Below are 14,582 nucleotides of genomic sequence, written 5' to 3'. Positions count from 1 at the left end.
TGTAATGCTGCCAAAGCAGATCATGATTTATTCTGATATCATTATTCCTTCTTTGGGCACAAAACTGAATGTGTAGATACGCAAAAACTTATTGCAGTGAACATTTTGTTTCAGTTTCTTTTGATAGTCAACGGTTTAATAGAAAACCTCAATAAGGCAGACTTCCACATTCTCTTCACACATTTTATAATTTGTTCATTTGCATAGGGTTATTTTGATGTTTTGACTTTTTAGCTTTGCAAATACTACTTCCACTAACATGGAGGAGGCAGGATTTTATGACTTTTTTCTTTAGCCATCCACAATTGCGATGCTTTGGCTTCACGTTTAGGAGCTTTCATGTCTTCAATCTTTGTGTACAGTTTATCATTTTAATCTATTACATTGACGTTTATTTTTACACATGCTTTCATCCGCAAAAGATATCTTAAGCATTGTTTGTTTAAATTAAATATACACTGTGTAGGATGTAGATGCACACTTGTAAAGGCATGTCTGAATCGCTGAAATATAACAAATCAATTTCTACATTTGTCAAAAGTCTAATTAGGCACCCTGCGCTTAGATTCAACCCTTTACACAGTGCAAAATGTTAAAATGTCTACAAGCATCCACTATTATTGCCGTCTCTCTGTGTGATGTGGGACATGCAGTTGCTGTGAGGACGTCAAACCTTGAAGGGTATTTGCCCACCACTGGCCCCTCCCTTTCATCCTTCCCGCACGCTATGACAACGGTTACCATGGCAGCCCATCAGCCTGTGCACAAATCTAGATCAGGGTTAGAGGAGATGGAGGAGTCTGAGGGTGAGAAACCATTTAATACAAAAATTCCCATTTTTTAAAATGTATTTTTTTTTTCCTGCCCCCAAATGTGACCCTTTGTTCTTGGCTGCTGAGTAGATGAATTTGTTCCCCCACAGAGGAGACAGATGATGACGAGGAGGACGACAACTCTGAGGAATCGGTGGAGAGCGAGGAGGACCTGACAGATAAGCCAAAAATATTTCCAACGCAGCCTCCCTACAGCCTCATCCCTCCGCCTCCTGTCTGGGTTCAACGCAACCAGGGGCTGAGTAGGACAACATGATTTATAAACCTTATCTCATAGAGTTGCTTGGTACTAAACTACCAGACTACACATAGCCAGAAATATCTCCTGCAATTATCTGCAAATTAGGAGAAAATATTATTTGCCTATGTTGTCCTGCTAAATCTGTGGCTTTTCTTTTCTCCAAGTGCGAAGTTGGGTAGAGCTGATCAGAGAAAAGGTAAGACTGCCCCCTCCTGTCCTTAAAAAGGACCTGCCGATTAAAAATTAGAATTTCCCTTATTAAGACATTAAGAATAAATATGGCAATATTCTCTATTTCACTTCCTGTCCATTTATCACATGATGGGTTTGAAAGCAACATTTAACTGATATACAATATTCCTCTGTTGTATTAAGACGCACTGTTAAAATGAGTGACATATTCTGTCTTTATTTTTGAGTCAATCCAACATAAGCCATCCCGCTGCAATACTCACTAGGAAATAAAATGTGTCAATCTGCGGCTGAACATGGTCCATATCAAAATAACCATTTAGTCTTTTTTGGGTACAAATAGTTAGGTTGTTAGTTATTGAGAGGCAAAGTAACTCATTATTTTCCTGGGATTTGTCGACAATTACAAAAATATTGAATTATGTCAATCTTAACCAATGAAGGCATCATAAGTCGTTTTTCTTCCTCCAGCAAATTGATCACCAATCTGTATAAAGAGAATTTAATTGCTTTATCTGGATAAGATAGCCTATGTTTACATCTCTACTACATTTTTGACCTGTGCTTGACCTGTGTTCTCAATGTCGGCAGGCGGGTTATGTGTCCGGGATGTTGGCCCCGGTGGGCATCGGCATCACAGGGGCCCTGCTAATCGTCGGCGCCCTCTACAGCATCAGGATGATTCACCGCAAGAGGAGGAACAGCTTCAAACACCAGAGGAGGAAGGTCAGGCAGCCAGAGGTCAATACCCTACTTTTATTTAACACAAATATACCTTTTTATGTTCCACCCGCCACTGACAGAATTCCTTTGTGAATTATTGTGTTCCTAAGATGCTTTTGATTTAGCATTACGTTTATTTTTCCTCCCCAGCAACCCACAGAGCCCGGCACTAGTCGTCAGGACCAGACCATGCTGCTGGCCGACAGCTCCGAAGACGAATTCTGATCTGACTTTATTTGGGGGGGCTCCTTTTTGTCGGCGACCACTGCCCGACTCTCCTGTAACAGAGGCTCGGCGAACATCACCATCGCTATGACTACTGCATCTCTAATCACCCCGGGCCGTTCGGCTATGACTCATCTGATCCACAGAGTGTGACTGAGTACAGGGCACATTTTGCACGGGCTGCACAATGGTTGGCTTTGTAAACCCCCCACCCGTCCTAAAAGTACCAATGTGAGCACTTTTTTGAAAGTTGTCAGTTGACGTTGACTCTAGTCGCTCGGCAGGGCTGGTGTGGTGCACTTTGACTTAAAAAAAAGAAATAATAATACAGATGTGAAAACAAAATGTATTCGCAGGGTATCTGTGGGATTTAAGTGTTGCTTGTTTAACCGAGGTTTCGTGGAGTGGAGAACCAGCAGGTTTTTCTGTCAAGTAGTAAAAGGGCTGTAGAAGGGTGACATTACACAATGTAATAATATTTGTCATGTTGGTGTAAATAAAGGTTCATTTTTAGATACACGTTAGCATTTTTGGGAAAAGAAAAAATAGCTGGATTAGTGGACGGACACAGCTAGCTAATTTCGCATTAAGCCAGTTGGCAGGCTCTGTCCAAATGGGCCTACAGCACCCCCACAGCTCACCAACACACATATGTCTTATTCATTAAATGTGAACCAAAAATAAAGTGTAGAAATGAAAATTAGGCACTTTATGGAGATTATGTGCGAACGATCTCGTAGCTGGGAGCAGTGACTTTGAGGTTTTCTGTGGTTACCTCAACTGCTCAATGCTAAACAAACATGATGTCCACAAAAACAGGGTTTTTGAAGAATTATTTTTTATTGGCAAAAAATAAAACGACCCAGGCCAACTGTTCTCATGGTTTCCAGGTTTGATGCTAAGCTAAAACAAGCGAAGCTAAGCATCTCCTGACTGCTGTTTTCAACAGGATAAAGGCAGGCTAGCTGTTTAGAGATTTTTTGCTAAGATAGGCTAAATGCCTCCTGGCTTCCACCATTAGCATCATATTTCCATACGACAGTGGTAACAGTCTTATAATTTAACTCTTTGCAAGAAAACAAATAAGTGTGTATCTGAAAATGAAGATCTATTTCTTAGATTAGGATTTTAGAAATCTTCACATCCAATTCATTTGCATTCGCGCATTATTTAAATGTAAACTTTGTGGAAATGTTTTAATTGTTCATTGTCATTGGTTCAAAAAAGTTACATTGAGAGTCACGCCTACAAAATACCATCATTCGATAAAGTATATAGGAAAGAACAGATTCGTATAACTAATGAAACAGATAAGAACTCATTCTTGTGTGTGCGTTATCTTCTATGTGCACAACATCCATTTCTGTTGTCTGGAGAAGCACAAATATTGGAGACACTGAGGCCGAAGTTGACATTTTTTTGTTAAACTAGTAAAGGGTTTGTTTTTTTATTTGATCAAGAAAAGAGCAGATAACTGACAATTTGATTTACTGTCACGTTGCTGAGATGGGATCTTTTCAGAGAAAGTTTTGATTTCTTACTTTCTGGAGAAAATCTGAGGAATGGTTAACTTTAGAAATGATCTAGAAAATGGCATCAACACAACTTCTTATCTTCTGGTCAATGAAAGTATATTTTCTGTAACTTCATGACCCATGTGCTATGCTTAATGTTTAACTGCCTGTTTATATGCAATAATACTGTTTAGGCTAAGTGTGATGTAAAACAGTGACACATTTTGGTCTCTGTGGATATGAAACATGATGTGATCAAATAAACCCAATGTTTTAGATGTCTGATTCAGAATCTGTTTCATGATACATCTTGTAATCTCACAGGATCTGAACTGGGGGAAGAAAAAGATGAGACGAGATAACCCAGTTTACAGCATTTAAAAAAATCAAATAATTTATTTCTGTGTTCTTTTTCCACATTAAATAAAAGCTATTGGACATTTCCAGGTCAAAATCAAGAGAAGGGACAGGGAAGAGGAACAGGGGGAAACAGAAATCTGACATGCAAAAAAACCTTTTGCTCTCCCCCTTTGCACACTTGGTGGTGGATGGCGGTGTAGGCGGTGCTGGCCGCCCTGAAAACACTGCAGGAAGCCCCTGTGGTCGGTTGGTTGGTCGGTTGCTGGGACCATAGCATTCTGTGGTGCAGGACTACTTCCAATACAACTGTTACTATCTGACTACCAACCTGGATTCTGGGGGAATTTAATCTAATAAATGTAGAACGGCAGATGTTGCCTTGGGTGCGGACAGAGGTGGGGTTGGCATTGTTTGAATAAGCAACCTGGATAGAACATTAGATTCCAGATGCAGTCTGGAATCTTTAGGGGGAGGGAGGACCTCTGACATTTGTGAACACTAACTGGCATGTCAAGTCAAAACCGATTCCAAATGCAGGCGAGTCAGTCAGAGAGAGTTGGGTAAACCTTGATGACGAAGCCCTGCGTTGACTGAAACAGAGCCCTTTGGCTCATTGTAGCAGGCTGTAATGCCCATATACCTAATGGAACTGCCAGAGTTTCACAGGATAAAACAAGACCCTTTCCTTCAATATCTAAAACACCTCTTCATGCTGACAGCTGGTTCTGTAAGAACAGGATGGATGCACGTGTTATCCAGCCTGTTCCTCCATGAGTAGTCAGAGTAATAGAAGACAAGGCCCGAACAGTAAAAGAACAGAGAAGAATGGGGACACAACTGTTGACAGGGACGATAATATTTAAACCTCCAGAATTAAATCAGGAGGAGTTTAAATAGGGAGATCACTAAAATGGGAGTAAGATGAGCAGCAAAGGTGATAAGTGTCATTCTCGTATGCTCATCGTTCTAGTTACATCTCTGGATGGGCTAAGTAGCACAGAAATTAAAAATAAAACTCTGAAAAATCGAACCAAATTGTCCCCTTTTCCCAAACAGGTGATTCACACACACAAAAAAAACATGCTCTCAATACGATGAATAGAACAACACTCGTATACAAATCTGGAAAAAAAGAAAAGAAAATAGGTCATCTGATCCATTGTTCCAAATGCACACACACAAACTTGGATACACAGGCTGTTACGTGGGTGGCAACTCTGTAACCATCTACTCTCCCTTTCAGTCCTGGGCTCCTGGGATTAATTCTCTCATCTGAAAAGGGGGGAAATAAACCCGAGACACGAACATGGTCTTGTAGTGTCATTAATAGAGACAAGCTAATCTGTCTTTAAATCATTAAAACATCTAAAGCTGGAGATTTGTTTGTTCAATATTTGTAGCCGATAGTATTCCTGACTTTTTCTGTTGTGGTACATGGCAGTGTCTCCGAGTGCTTTCTACTCTGAATAAAGCAGGCAGGGATAAAAGCACACAGATGGCCAATTGCATAATTTTAAAATGCTGATTGTAAATTGAAATTGCAATACCAACCTGTGGTGCAAGTTGTTTAGCAATTTAAATTTGAAAAAAAAAAAAGAAAAAAGAAGGCAAAGCAAAACAAGGATGATTTGAGGTTTATTCTCCCCTTAACTATGAACCACGCTGTCGCCTGCTTTCCTAGTATGAAAACGCAAATCCTGGACAGGAAGAAAACAAGTGCTTTTGTTCCTTCCTGTTACAAACAAGTGTCCTCATTAGGTTTGGAACAAAACACAGCACCGTAAAGGCTCTGATTTTCCTGTGCCTCTGAAAGTCGAGAAATAAAAGTCTATCAGAACAGATCCACGCCGTTGTTAAAAGAACAGGACACATTCATACAGACACACAAACACACGCTGCAGCAATTTCCAAAGAAGTGCATCTGACCTTTGTTCATTTTTAATTTGAAGGAAAGATAAAATAAGAAATAACGACAAGCGGCAGAAGCAACGTTTCTTTGTCATAATTGGTGTTGATTGAAACGTCCGGGTGCATGTAGGACAGGTTCCGGGCGGGAGATCTTCAAATGTTAGCGAGGTTGGTTGTGCATCGAGTTAGGGCACCTGGGAAGTGCACTGTGGTCTCAGCCGCTTACAGCAGCGTGAGGTTATACAGGTGTATAGAAGTATATCTAAATAAACTGAAAGCGAAACAAAAGAATAAAATAGAATCTGCTAAGAATACTTGTCTAGTTTCTTTTTTTTTTCTTTAAATCAAGAGATAAACACACACGCACACACAGCATACTCAAACAGCAATCCAGCATATGTAACACTTTGCCTCCCGTCTGGTGCTTAGGGCAGACGAGAGGCGGGGGGGCCGACGCCGCTGTGCGTGTCGCCTCTTAGCCGGCGGACCACCGGAGCCGGGGCTGAGAGTTCTGATGGATCGAGTGGCACTTGCAATGAGGAGAAACGGACGATTATTATAAAGGAGTAAACTGAGACGGCTGGGGAGAGTTTGACTGCACCATTTTTGGCAAGAAATGTCCTTGAAAAGACAAACTTTTCTCCTTTTTGGGAATTTTGCAGCAGCTGGCAGTGCATTTGGAGAAAACAAGTTCTGATCTGCAAAAATAGGAGGATTAAAAAATAGGCCTCGTCACCCACACACTCCGTCACGGTTTGAAGAGGAGAGACTTTGGGGAAGGATGATGAAGCGAAAGAGGCGAAAGTTTGAGGTGCTAATGGAGTGATTGGTTTTTCGATCAACTGCTCTGCACCGACATGCCTACACCAAACAGAGGAAGGGGTATGAGGGGGGGGTGGGCCTCAGACTGGGTTTAATCAACACACACTCTCCACACTCAGTCCCGCGCCCACGTTAAAATAAATGCATGCATATCTTTACAGGTGTTCAGTCCGGGAGGCGGGCGATGGAGACGGGATGGGAAACAAGAACGCACAATGGTAATGCACAACTCCAACCCAACATGCGCTCACACGGTCGCACAAACGTGTTCTTTTGCTCACAGCGAGAAAAACCAACCACGCCACGTACACATGCACACAAACACGCACGCAGACAAAAAAGCCAATAACCTGCTCCCAATCCCCCTGCCCCACCCACGCGCCCAAAAACATGACAAAATACAAACACGCAGTCATACTATAGCTTTTTCCATCCCCCGTCAAACTTACAAGGTTAAAAAAAAAGAAATACAAAAAGAAACTCAACAATTATTTTCTTCCCAGTCTGTTGTAGCGCCCTGCGTCCTGGTTTCACGTGGTGATGTTTCCTTTTAAGTCTTGTCCTGTGTTCCGAAGAAGTGGTTGGTGCGGCGCTGCGTCCCCCTTTGCGTCCTCACCTGAGCTGCCTCACACCCCCCTCCCTGTTCTGAGCGCTGTGGCGTTCGAGCTTGAAGGTCAAAAGGTCACGAAGTCCCCCTACTCAAGGTCATCCCAGAGACCGCCCTCACTTGCCCCTTCCTCGTCATAGAAAGTATCAGGGGCCCCTTCATGAAAACATCAGGTGGGATTTCAGTCCGTTTCTGCCTAAACGACAGTTGTTCAGAAGTCAAGGACAAAACGAGGATGTGCCTCAGGGTCGTGCACAGGTGTATGTGTGTATGTCTGCGTATGAACTGTGTGTGTCTGTGTATATAAAGAGTGAAATGACCAGGGCAGACCATTTAGGGGGTGAACAGCACCTGCTGTCCTGTCCCTCCATCCCCGTCCCCTCATCTTTCCTTTAGCGAAGCCACAGTTTGAGCCGCAGCGCATCCACTCCATTCAGGTAGTATCTGAACAGCCGCTTGTCTCTGACAAAACCCAAGTTCTCGTACAGCTTCAGGGCTGATTTGTTGGTGATCTCCGTCTCCAATACCACCTGGGGACACACAGAAGAGGTTGGTTTCGCACCTTAACACGAGGTTTCAACAAGTTAAATTCAAGACTTTTTCAGACTAATTATTGAAATGTAAGACCTATGACCAGAGTGTTTGTAGAACAGTCATAAGTTCCATTTTGGTTTTGTCTGTATTGACACATTTATTTAACAGGAACATAATTTGGACCTACTTAAACGTATTAAATACCATGTACATGATATTTCAATTTAAGGCTTTTTAATTTTAGACTGTTACAGTCTCCACAGAACCCTGGTTAACATGTTTGAGTCTTTAAAATGTTAATATTACTGTAAATATGTCATATGATCAATATACACCAATTTCATCTCAGTACAATCACAGCTGTTGTTTATGTAGGCTATGCAGTATTGCATTCATATACCAGTGTTACCAGTAAATCCTCAAGTCAAATTTATGAGGAACTACAAATTCCACAGTTAAATCTAAACACAGCGCCTGTGACTATGTGTACAATAAAAGAACATGATAAAATGCTTGAGATAGCTGAACAGTGAACTCCAGTCTAAGAAATGTTATTACCTAGGAATGCAGTAACAAGAAGATAGAGTTTAACAGGCTTTCTTTGTTGCTGTACTCAAGGAAGGTTGATTATCAGTTGAAAGCAGTTGGTAAATCAAACTCAGTAGAAAACCTGAAGTACTATGGATAACTAACAATGCTATAAACAATGACCTGGGGCTCAATGATTTGAGTTTGAGGTTGACTGTGAGGAAAATATATTTTGTATCACTGGAGTTGGGCAAACACAAACCTTAAAATAACAACAAAGATGGACTCCTTTTCTTTTTTATTGCTGCAAAACAAATCTACCTACGGATACAAATAAAGCTACCTTAACCTTAAAGCACCAAATGGCACAAGTATTAGTTCATGGATTTAAGTATTTGAGAAGTATTTGGTTTGTAGAAACATTTTCCCACATGAGCTGCAGGTAAAACCCAGAGAATTGGCTACGTGGGTTTACCCGCAGTTTGCTTTTCACACAAGCACAACGCAGCGGGAGGTTCTTTGCACAGATGCAGATGTGGTTAGATTCCCCAGCTCCAGTCCGCATTCCAAAGTGTCCTTGAGCAAGATAACGAACCCCAAATTGCCTCCAACGGCTGTGCCAGCAGTGTATGGAAGTGCTGCATTTAATAGCACTGTATGAGAGTGTGTGTGTGAATGTGACTTGAGTGGTCCATCAGATATAAAAATACAGACCATTTACCATTAAAATATGTGTTATAAATGTATGACATATGAATTATAATGGCTTTCCTTCAGTCAGTATAAGTGTATGTAGATTACCTCGTCACAGTCGCCCTCCACCATGGCATAGATGGCCTTCTTCACCAGATTAGTGCCTGAAACAGAGGAATCCGAGTCATCATTCAATTCAACAAAACACAGACTTCAGCATGAATAGCACTTTCTCTAACCTGACGACTGATGGTCTAAGATCAAGGGCAAAGAAATGGCACTTAAGTTTAAAGTATAGTGTTAGACATCCTCCCACGGTGTATATATTATTTAAATGGCATATTTGTATAAAGAGATTCGGTTGTCAAAAAAAAAAGAACGATTCTTTCGCACAACTTGTTCTGCAATAGAAGAACGTGACATGTCCAAATTCTCATATCCTTGTGCAACCTCTTGTCCACATAATGACGCAACATTCAAAGTCTTCTTCTGCTTTGGCTCGTCTCTCTTGATATATATTCTTTGCAACTCAACTTCAAGTGTTTTCAACAAGACATTGTGTCTCTTTGCTCGACTCTTAGCACCAACTCATGAAAACTCACGACTATGTTAATTTGGGGCCATGTCAGTGCAGATTTAAGTTGAAACAGCAGCTGTTATCTGCTTCCATCTTGGTGATTATTTGCCGTATGTTGTGCTGCAGGCAAAAGCCTCATGCAACATCGGAGTCTGAGGTTTGTGTTGAACCCTCAACTGAACTTTTGTTTGTCTCAACTACAAACTGTCTCTACTGTCTGTCCTGAGTCGTGCATAGATGGTAAAAAAGAGGGTAGAGGTGTTTGAGTCTATGGTGGATAGTGGTATGACACATAATTTACAAATACAGTCCTTATTTTGAGTATGTGCCCCAAAAGAGGGTCCTTCTCCTGTTCAAGTTACCATGTGTTGCTTTCAATTTCTCCAATGTTTGCTTGTGTTGCCTTTATCCAATCTTTCTGGCTGCACATGTGCCGTGTGGACGAACGAAAGCATCATTCAAATGCAAGAAATAACCAGAAAGACTATGTTTGCAACATAATGAAACAAACAATAGCTATTTGATATTATGCCTTTCATAAATTGTACTGTATATCATATGACACAGTCATACTCTGTATTATGAACTGACAGACTCACCAATGCTTTTCCTTCTGTGTTTTGAATCCACGGCCAGCATGGCGATGTAGCCACGGCGGAACATCTTCTTGTGCATGTCGAGCTTACATACGATGGCTCCGACACACTCCTGTTCCACCATGGCCTGCGAGACAAACACACAATCACACACACACTCAGGTCTTCTGTGATGTTACTCAGTATACCCACACCAGAACGCTATTGCAATATCCTGGTTAAACATGGTAAAAAGCTCTATTCCATTACTTTAAGAATGCCTTGTTTGAATAACAACTGTATTTCCTATGAATTGCTTCACTGTGCGACGGGGGTGTTTAGCTCTCTGCTTCCTCTCACTGCAGACATGGTGGGCGTGCCAACCATTCTTAGCTTTATGCTATCATTAAGAGGAGAGGCATGGCTGCTAATACCTAAAACGGAAAATGTGGAATTATTTTGATTACAGCGCTGAGAGACAGTGCACGTGCGTGGACAGTACCAAGGTCCATCTGTAAAAGAGCAAAGGAACCAACTTGGAAAAAACATCTCGTCTACAGACACAGAGACAGGTCAGGGAATGTGAGGTAACAGAATGACATCATACTCATGGCCTGAAATACACTGTGAGTCATGCGAGTGATTTAATTTAATCTTCAGATGCTAAAGATCAGGCGGCCAGGAGTTTGTAACTGATCCATTTCCTCATAGTGCTGGTACTGTTAAGTAATGCAGGTGAGTTTAGTCAATTATTCTTTTTAGAAAGTGGTGTCAAAGAAATCAAATTGACTCAAGTATAGAGGATAGATTAGACAACTGCATACCATACTTTTAAAACTAAAATGTATGATTTTAATGTGGTAATTTATTGCTAAAAATGAAGTTGACAGAGAGACTGGAACTTTATGTTGATAAAGCTCAAACCAGGATTATTAGCCTGCACATTTAAAGTAGACTGGACACAGGTGACTCCTTGACAGATGTCTGTGCTCTAGTAAATAGACTTTCTAGTTTTCTATTTAGTAAAGAGTAGATTTAAATATGAGGTTCTCTCTTTTCCATGTCTTGTCTTCCAATACGTCCCCTGATCTTTAAGGATTTTACTGAGGAATCTTCCGACGTTGGAATTGAGATCCTGTTATCAGTTAATGATTGGAATCATGACAACACTAGTCTCCAGAATGTCTACAGTTGAGGTTGCTGAACGCCTAGCGCATATTCCTCTACAGTTCACGTCAACTTGCCGGCTCTGTGAGCTGAACTCTGACCTTAATTTCATAGCACTTCCTCTTGTGTCACATGCTGTGTACTAGACAAACTGGAACTGGGAAGTTTACGACCTTGAGGCTCAGAGGATAAACAAGGAAAGTGTTGACGGTGTTTGTAAAAAATAATAAATCCCTTAGTGAGTGGACCCTGTGGACACAAGAGGAAATGCCTCCTTCAGCAAAACTAACAAAAGTGAAACATAAGGATTATAAAACACTGTCTGTGCTTATTTTCCTGTTCACAGACGACTGGACAGAAGACCCTCACATCGGTGATGAACACTGATACTATTCACTCAGACTGAAAACCACAAGTTTATGAAGGATTTGTGGCAGAAATGTGGTGTTAGCACCTTGTCAACACAAACACTATGGCTACACAAAGCAATGTGCTGTCAGTGGGACTTGTACACGTGTGTTTGAATAGGAGGCGTCGGTTTGCTACACACTGAGAGGTGACAGGTGATGGGAAGCTACGAGCATGTGGTCACACCCAGCTGCAGGAGAGCCATGTCGCTGCAGGTCGAGGGACAGGACGGCATCGCCCTGGTTCGGGACTCGGGGAACGAGGAGAGACAGTGAACACACACATGATCTTCAGGTTCCAGCGGCACTCACCAGAAAGCAGAGCTGCGGCCAGTTGTGGATGAAGTACCTGTACGTGTATATAGAATAAGGCTCAGACAAGTCCTTGGTGATCAGTCTCATGATCCACGGCATCTGCAGCTCGGACTCGTAGCGGACGTATCGGATGCCGTGGCCGTCCTCTTTTACTCGGCCGGGGGACCGGTTTAGGTCGAGCCGGGCCAGCTCAGCGGCCGGCGGCTGCTGCTGCTGCTCCGGGTCGGCGGTGCCCTCCTGCCCGCCGGGCCTCGCAGCGTCCGGCGGCCTCGGCGGCTCCGTGTGGTCGAACTCCTCCTTCCCTTCGTCCCCGAGGTGACCGTGGGTCTCGTCGGCTCTGGAGAAGCCCGGTATCCCGTTCACGCTATTGTTAACCAGGGGAGAGAGGCTGCCGTTTTTGGAGCAGGGGCTGTGGCCTTCGTGTTGGCAGTGCTCACTATTGTGTCTGGCGGCCGGAGCCTCCTCACTGCTGCCGCTGCTGCTGCTGCTGTCACAGGTGTCCATGGCCGGCCTCGGGTTGTCAGGTCGGGTCCCCGGGTGCTGGTGGCTGTTCGCCTCCTCGGAGGGGCTCGCCAGGCCGTTCACCTGCTGCTGCTCTCGGGCTTGCATTTTAAGGTGCAGCGGCGCCGGGCTAGCTCGAGCTAGCATGTTTTTCTGCTTCGCCTTCAAAGACCCTTTCCCTTCGCTTACCGGCCCTGACGTCGTCCCTGTACCGGCGGGTAAGCAGCCCTCCCCGTGGCAGACCGGTGCTCCGTCTCCCCCCGCCGGCTCCGCGCTCCCAGCCCCGGGGAAAGGAGGAATTTCAGCCGGGGATGCAGGCAGTGCGTTGCTAGGCCCGGTCGGCACTGTGGCCATCCCACCGCATTAAGGTGCGGATTCACGCTTGGAAAACGTCGAACACGATCTCATCCACAGGGCGAAGGGATCAACCAAACACACACAAGTTAGATCGCCGAATATTGCATAAATCCTGTGGGCTTGGAGGAGACAACGTTTCCGCTGGCGACGGCAGTCGCTGCTTTCTCCTCGGGTTCCCTGCTGCCGCAAAACGCTGTCGCAGCAAACGCCATTGCAACAGCAGCGCGAGACGTTTTACGACAGTGGTCTAACGTATGACAGATGATGGTTTTTCCTATTTATTTGTTTATTTTAGATTTTTTATTATATGTATTTTCCTTGTAACAGGTTTACATGATTTATAAATCAAGATTATGAAGAAATTAAATAAAAATACATGCAACAACGATTTTTACATTGAAGTGTGACGTGTTTGTTTGTTTGTTTTAAAATGTTTCACGATTTCGTCTGGCTAAAATCATTTAATTCTGGCAAAGATAGACACATGATGAATTACAGCTCTGTCGAAAGATGACTTTAGATGCCACCATACTTGACTTAATTTTAAATATAATTTTAAACAATTTATAACTGCATATTGATTTTGAATCTAGCGTTTGTGCTGCTATACTTTTTGAACTTTACTCTAACTCAAGACCTGTGAGGTTTTCTTTACCAACAGAGGGCGCCAGTTTTAGAATCTATATGGAAAGTTGACTTTTTTTCCTCTTTACTTCAGTTTCTCCAGTAGATGTCACCAGTAGATTAGTTTCCTTTTCTTATCAGTCCACTGCTTTATCGTGTAAAGTAAGTGCAGGTTTACATTGAAGAATATCCACACCACAGACTTAGCACTACTTTCCAGAGTTACATTATTCTTCATGTACTGTTTCCAACTACAGATGGGTTTCCTTTGCTGATGCTCCAAAAAGAAGTGTGGATTTTTCAATCCAATCCAATTCACAATAGAGGAAAAAAAGAGACATGGGAAACCTGTGCCCCTTGAGAAATGATCATATCATCAGTGATAATGACTGTAAACAATTGATATTTGCAAAAAGAAAGACAATAAACTTATTAGTGGGACGTGATGTCTAAATCTTAAGTTACACTTCATTTCAAAGTTTATCTGCAGGGTGGTGTACTTCATCCTAGGTGGCAGTGTTGATCTATTTCATCCTCAGGGAGCTCCATGCACTCAGAGATGGAACATTGTTTGGTGAACTCAGGGTTCACATGGTATACAAGGTCAGATAGATAGAAAGATGGATAGATGGAAAGATAGATAGATAGTATAAGCAACTGACACCTCTTGTTTTCTCTTTTCTATCCTACCTTCAGCTAGCATGGGCTCATGTGAGTTTCCTGTAGATGTATATATGTATATGTTGTTTGTAAATATAGGCCGTGTCACAGCGCGGGAGACGCAGAGATAGACGGGGGAGAAAGAACGCTCTTTGAAAGCTAAGCCTTGGGGCTGAGAACTCTCTGAAGAGCGGGAATCAGACATGCACAATCAGTTCC

The 14,582-nt window shown here is 42.7% G+C and overlaps 1 protein-coding gene across 1 annotated transcript; it reads right to left on the bottom strand.

Annotated features, from left to right (window-relative positions):
* Positions 1-4,092: 4,092 nt before the first annotated feature.
* On the bottom strand, positions 4,093-13,252 carry naa30 (N-alpha-acetyltransferase 30, NatC catalytic subunit). The gene is made up of 4 exons (XM_061091668.1): positions 12,219-13,252; positions 10,357-10,480; positions 9,289-9,344; positions 4,093-7,955 (listed from the first exon to the last, which is right to left on the bottom strand). The coding sequence occupies exons 1-4, from the start codon at positions 13,074-13,076 to the stop codon at positions 7,818-7,820; spliced, it is 1,176 nt and encodes a 391-aa protein (XP_060947651.1). The 5' UTR covers positions 13,077-13,252; the 3' UTR covers positions 4,093-7,817.
* Positions 13,253-14,582: the final 1,330 nt, after the last annotated feature.

The sequence above is a fragment of the Limanda limanda genome, chromosome 18 (assembly GCF_963576545.1).
Source record: "Limanda limanda chromosome 18, fLimLim1.1, whole genome shotgun sequence".
NCBI lineage: Eukaryota > Metazoa > Chordata > Actinopteri > Pleuronectiformes > Pleuronectidae > Limanda > Limanda limanda.
The sequence above is the reverse complement of the archived record's forward strand: the minus strand, read 5'-3'. Positions and strand labels throughout refer to the sequence as shown.

Excerpts from the sequence above, each read along its gene's own strand:
- naa30 (XM_061091668.1), bottom strand. The coding sequence starts at position 13,076 with ATGGCCACAGTGCCGACCGGGCCTAGCAACGCACTGCCTGCATCCCCG. Across the intron at positions 9,345-10,356 it reads ACACAGAAGGAAAAGCATTG|GCACTAATCTGGTGAAGAAG; the intron begins GTGAGTCTGTCA and ends CCTCTGTTTCAG. Across the intron at positions 7,956-9,288 it reads TGGAGGGCGACTGTGACGAG|GTGGTATTGGAGACGGAGAT; the intron begins GTAATCTACATA and ends GTGTGTCCCCAG.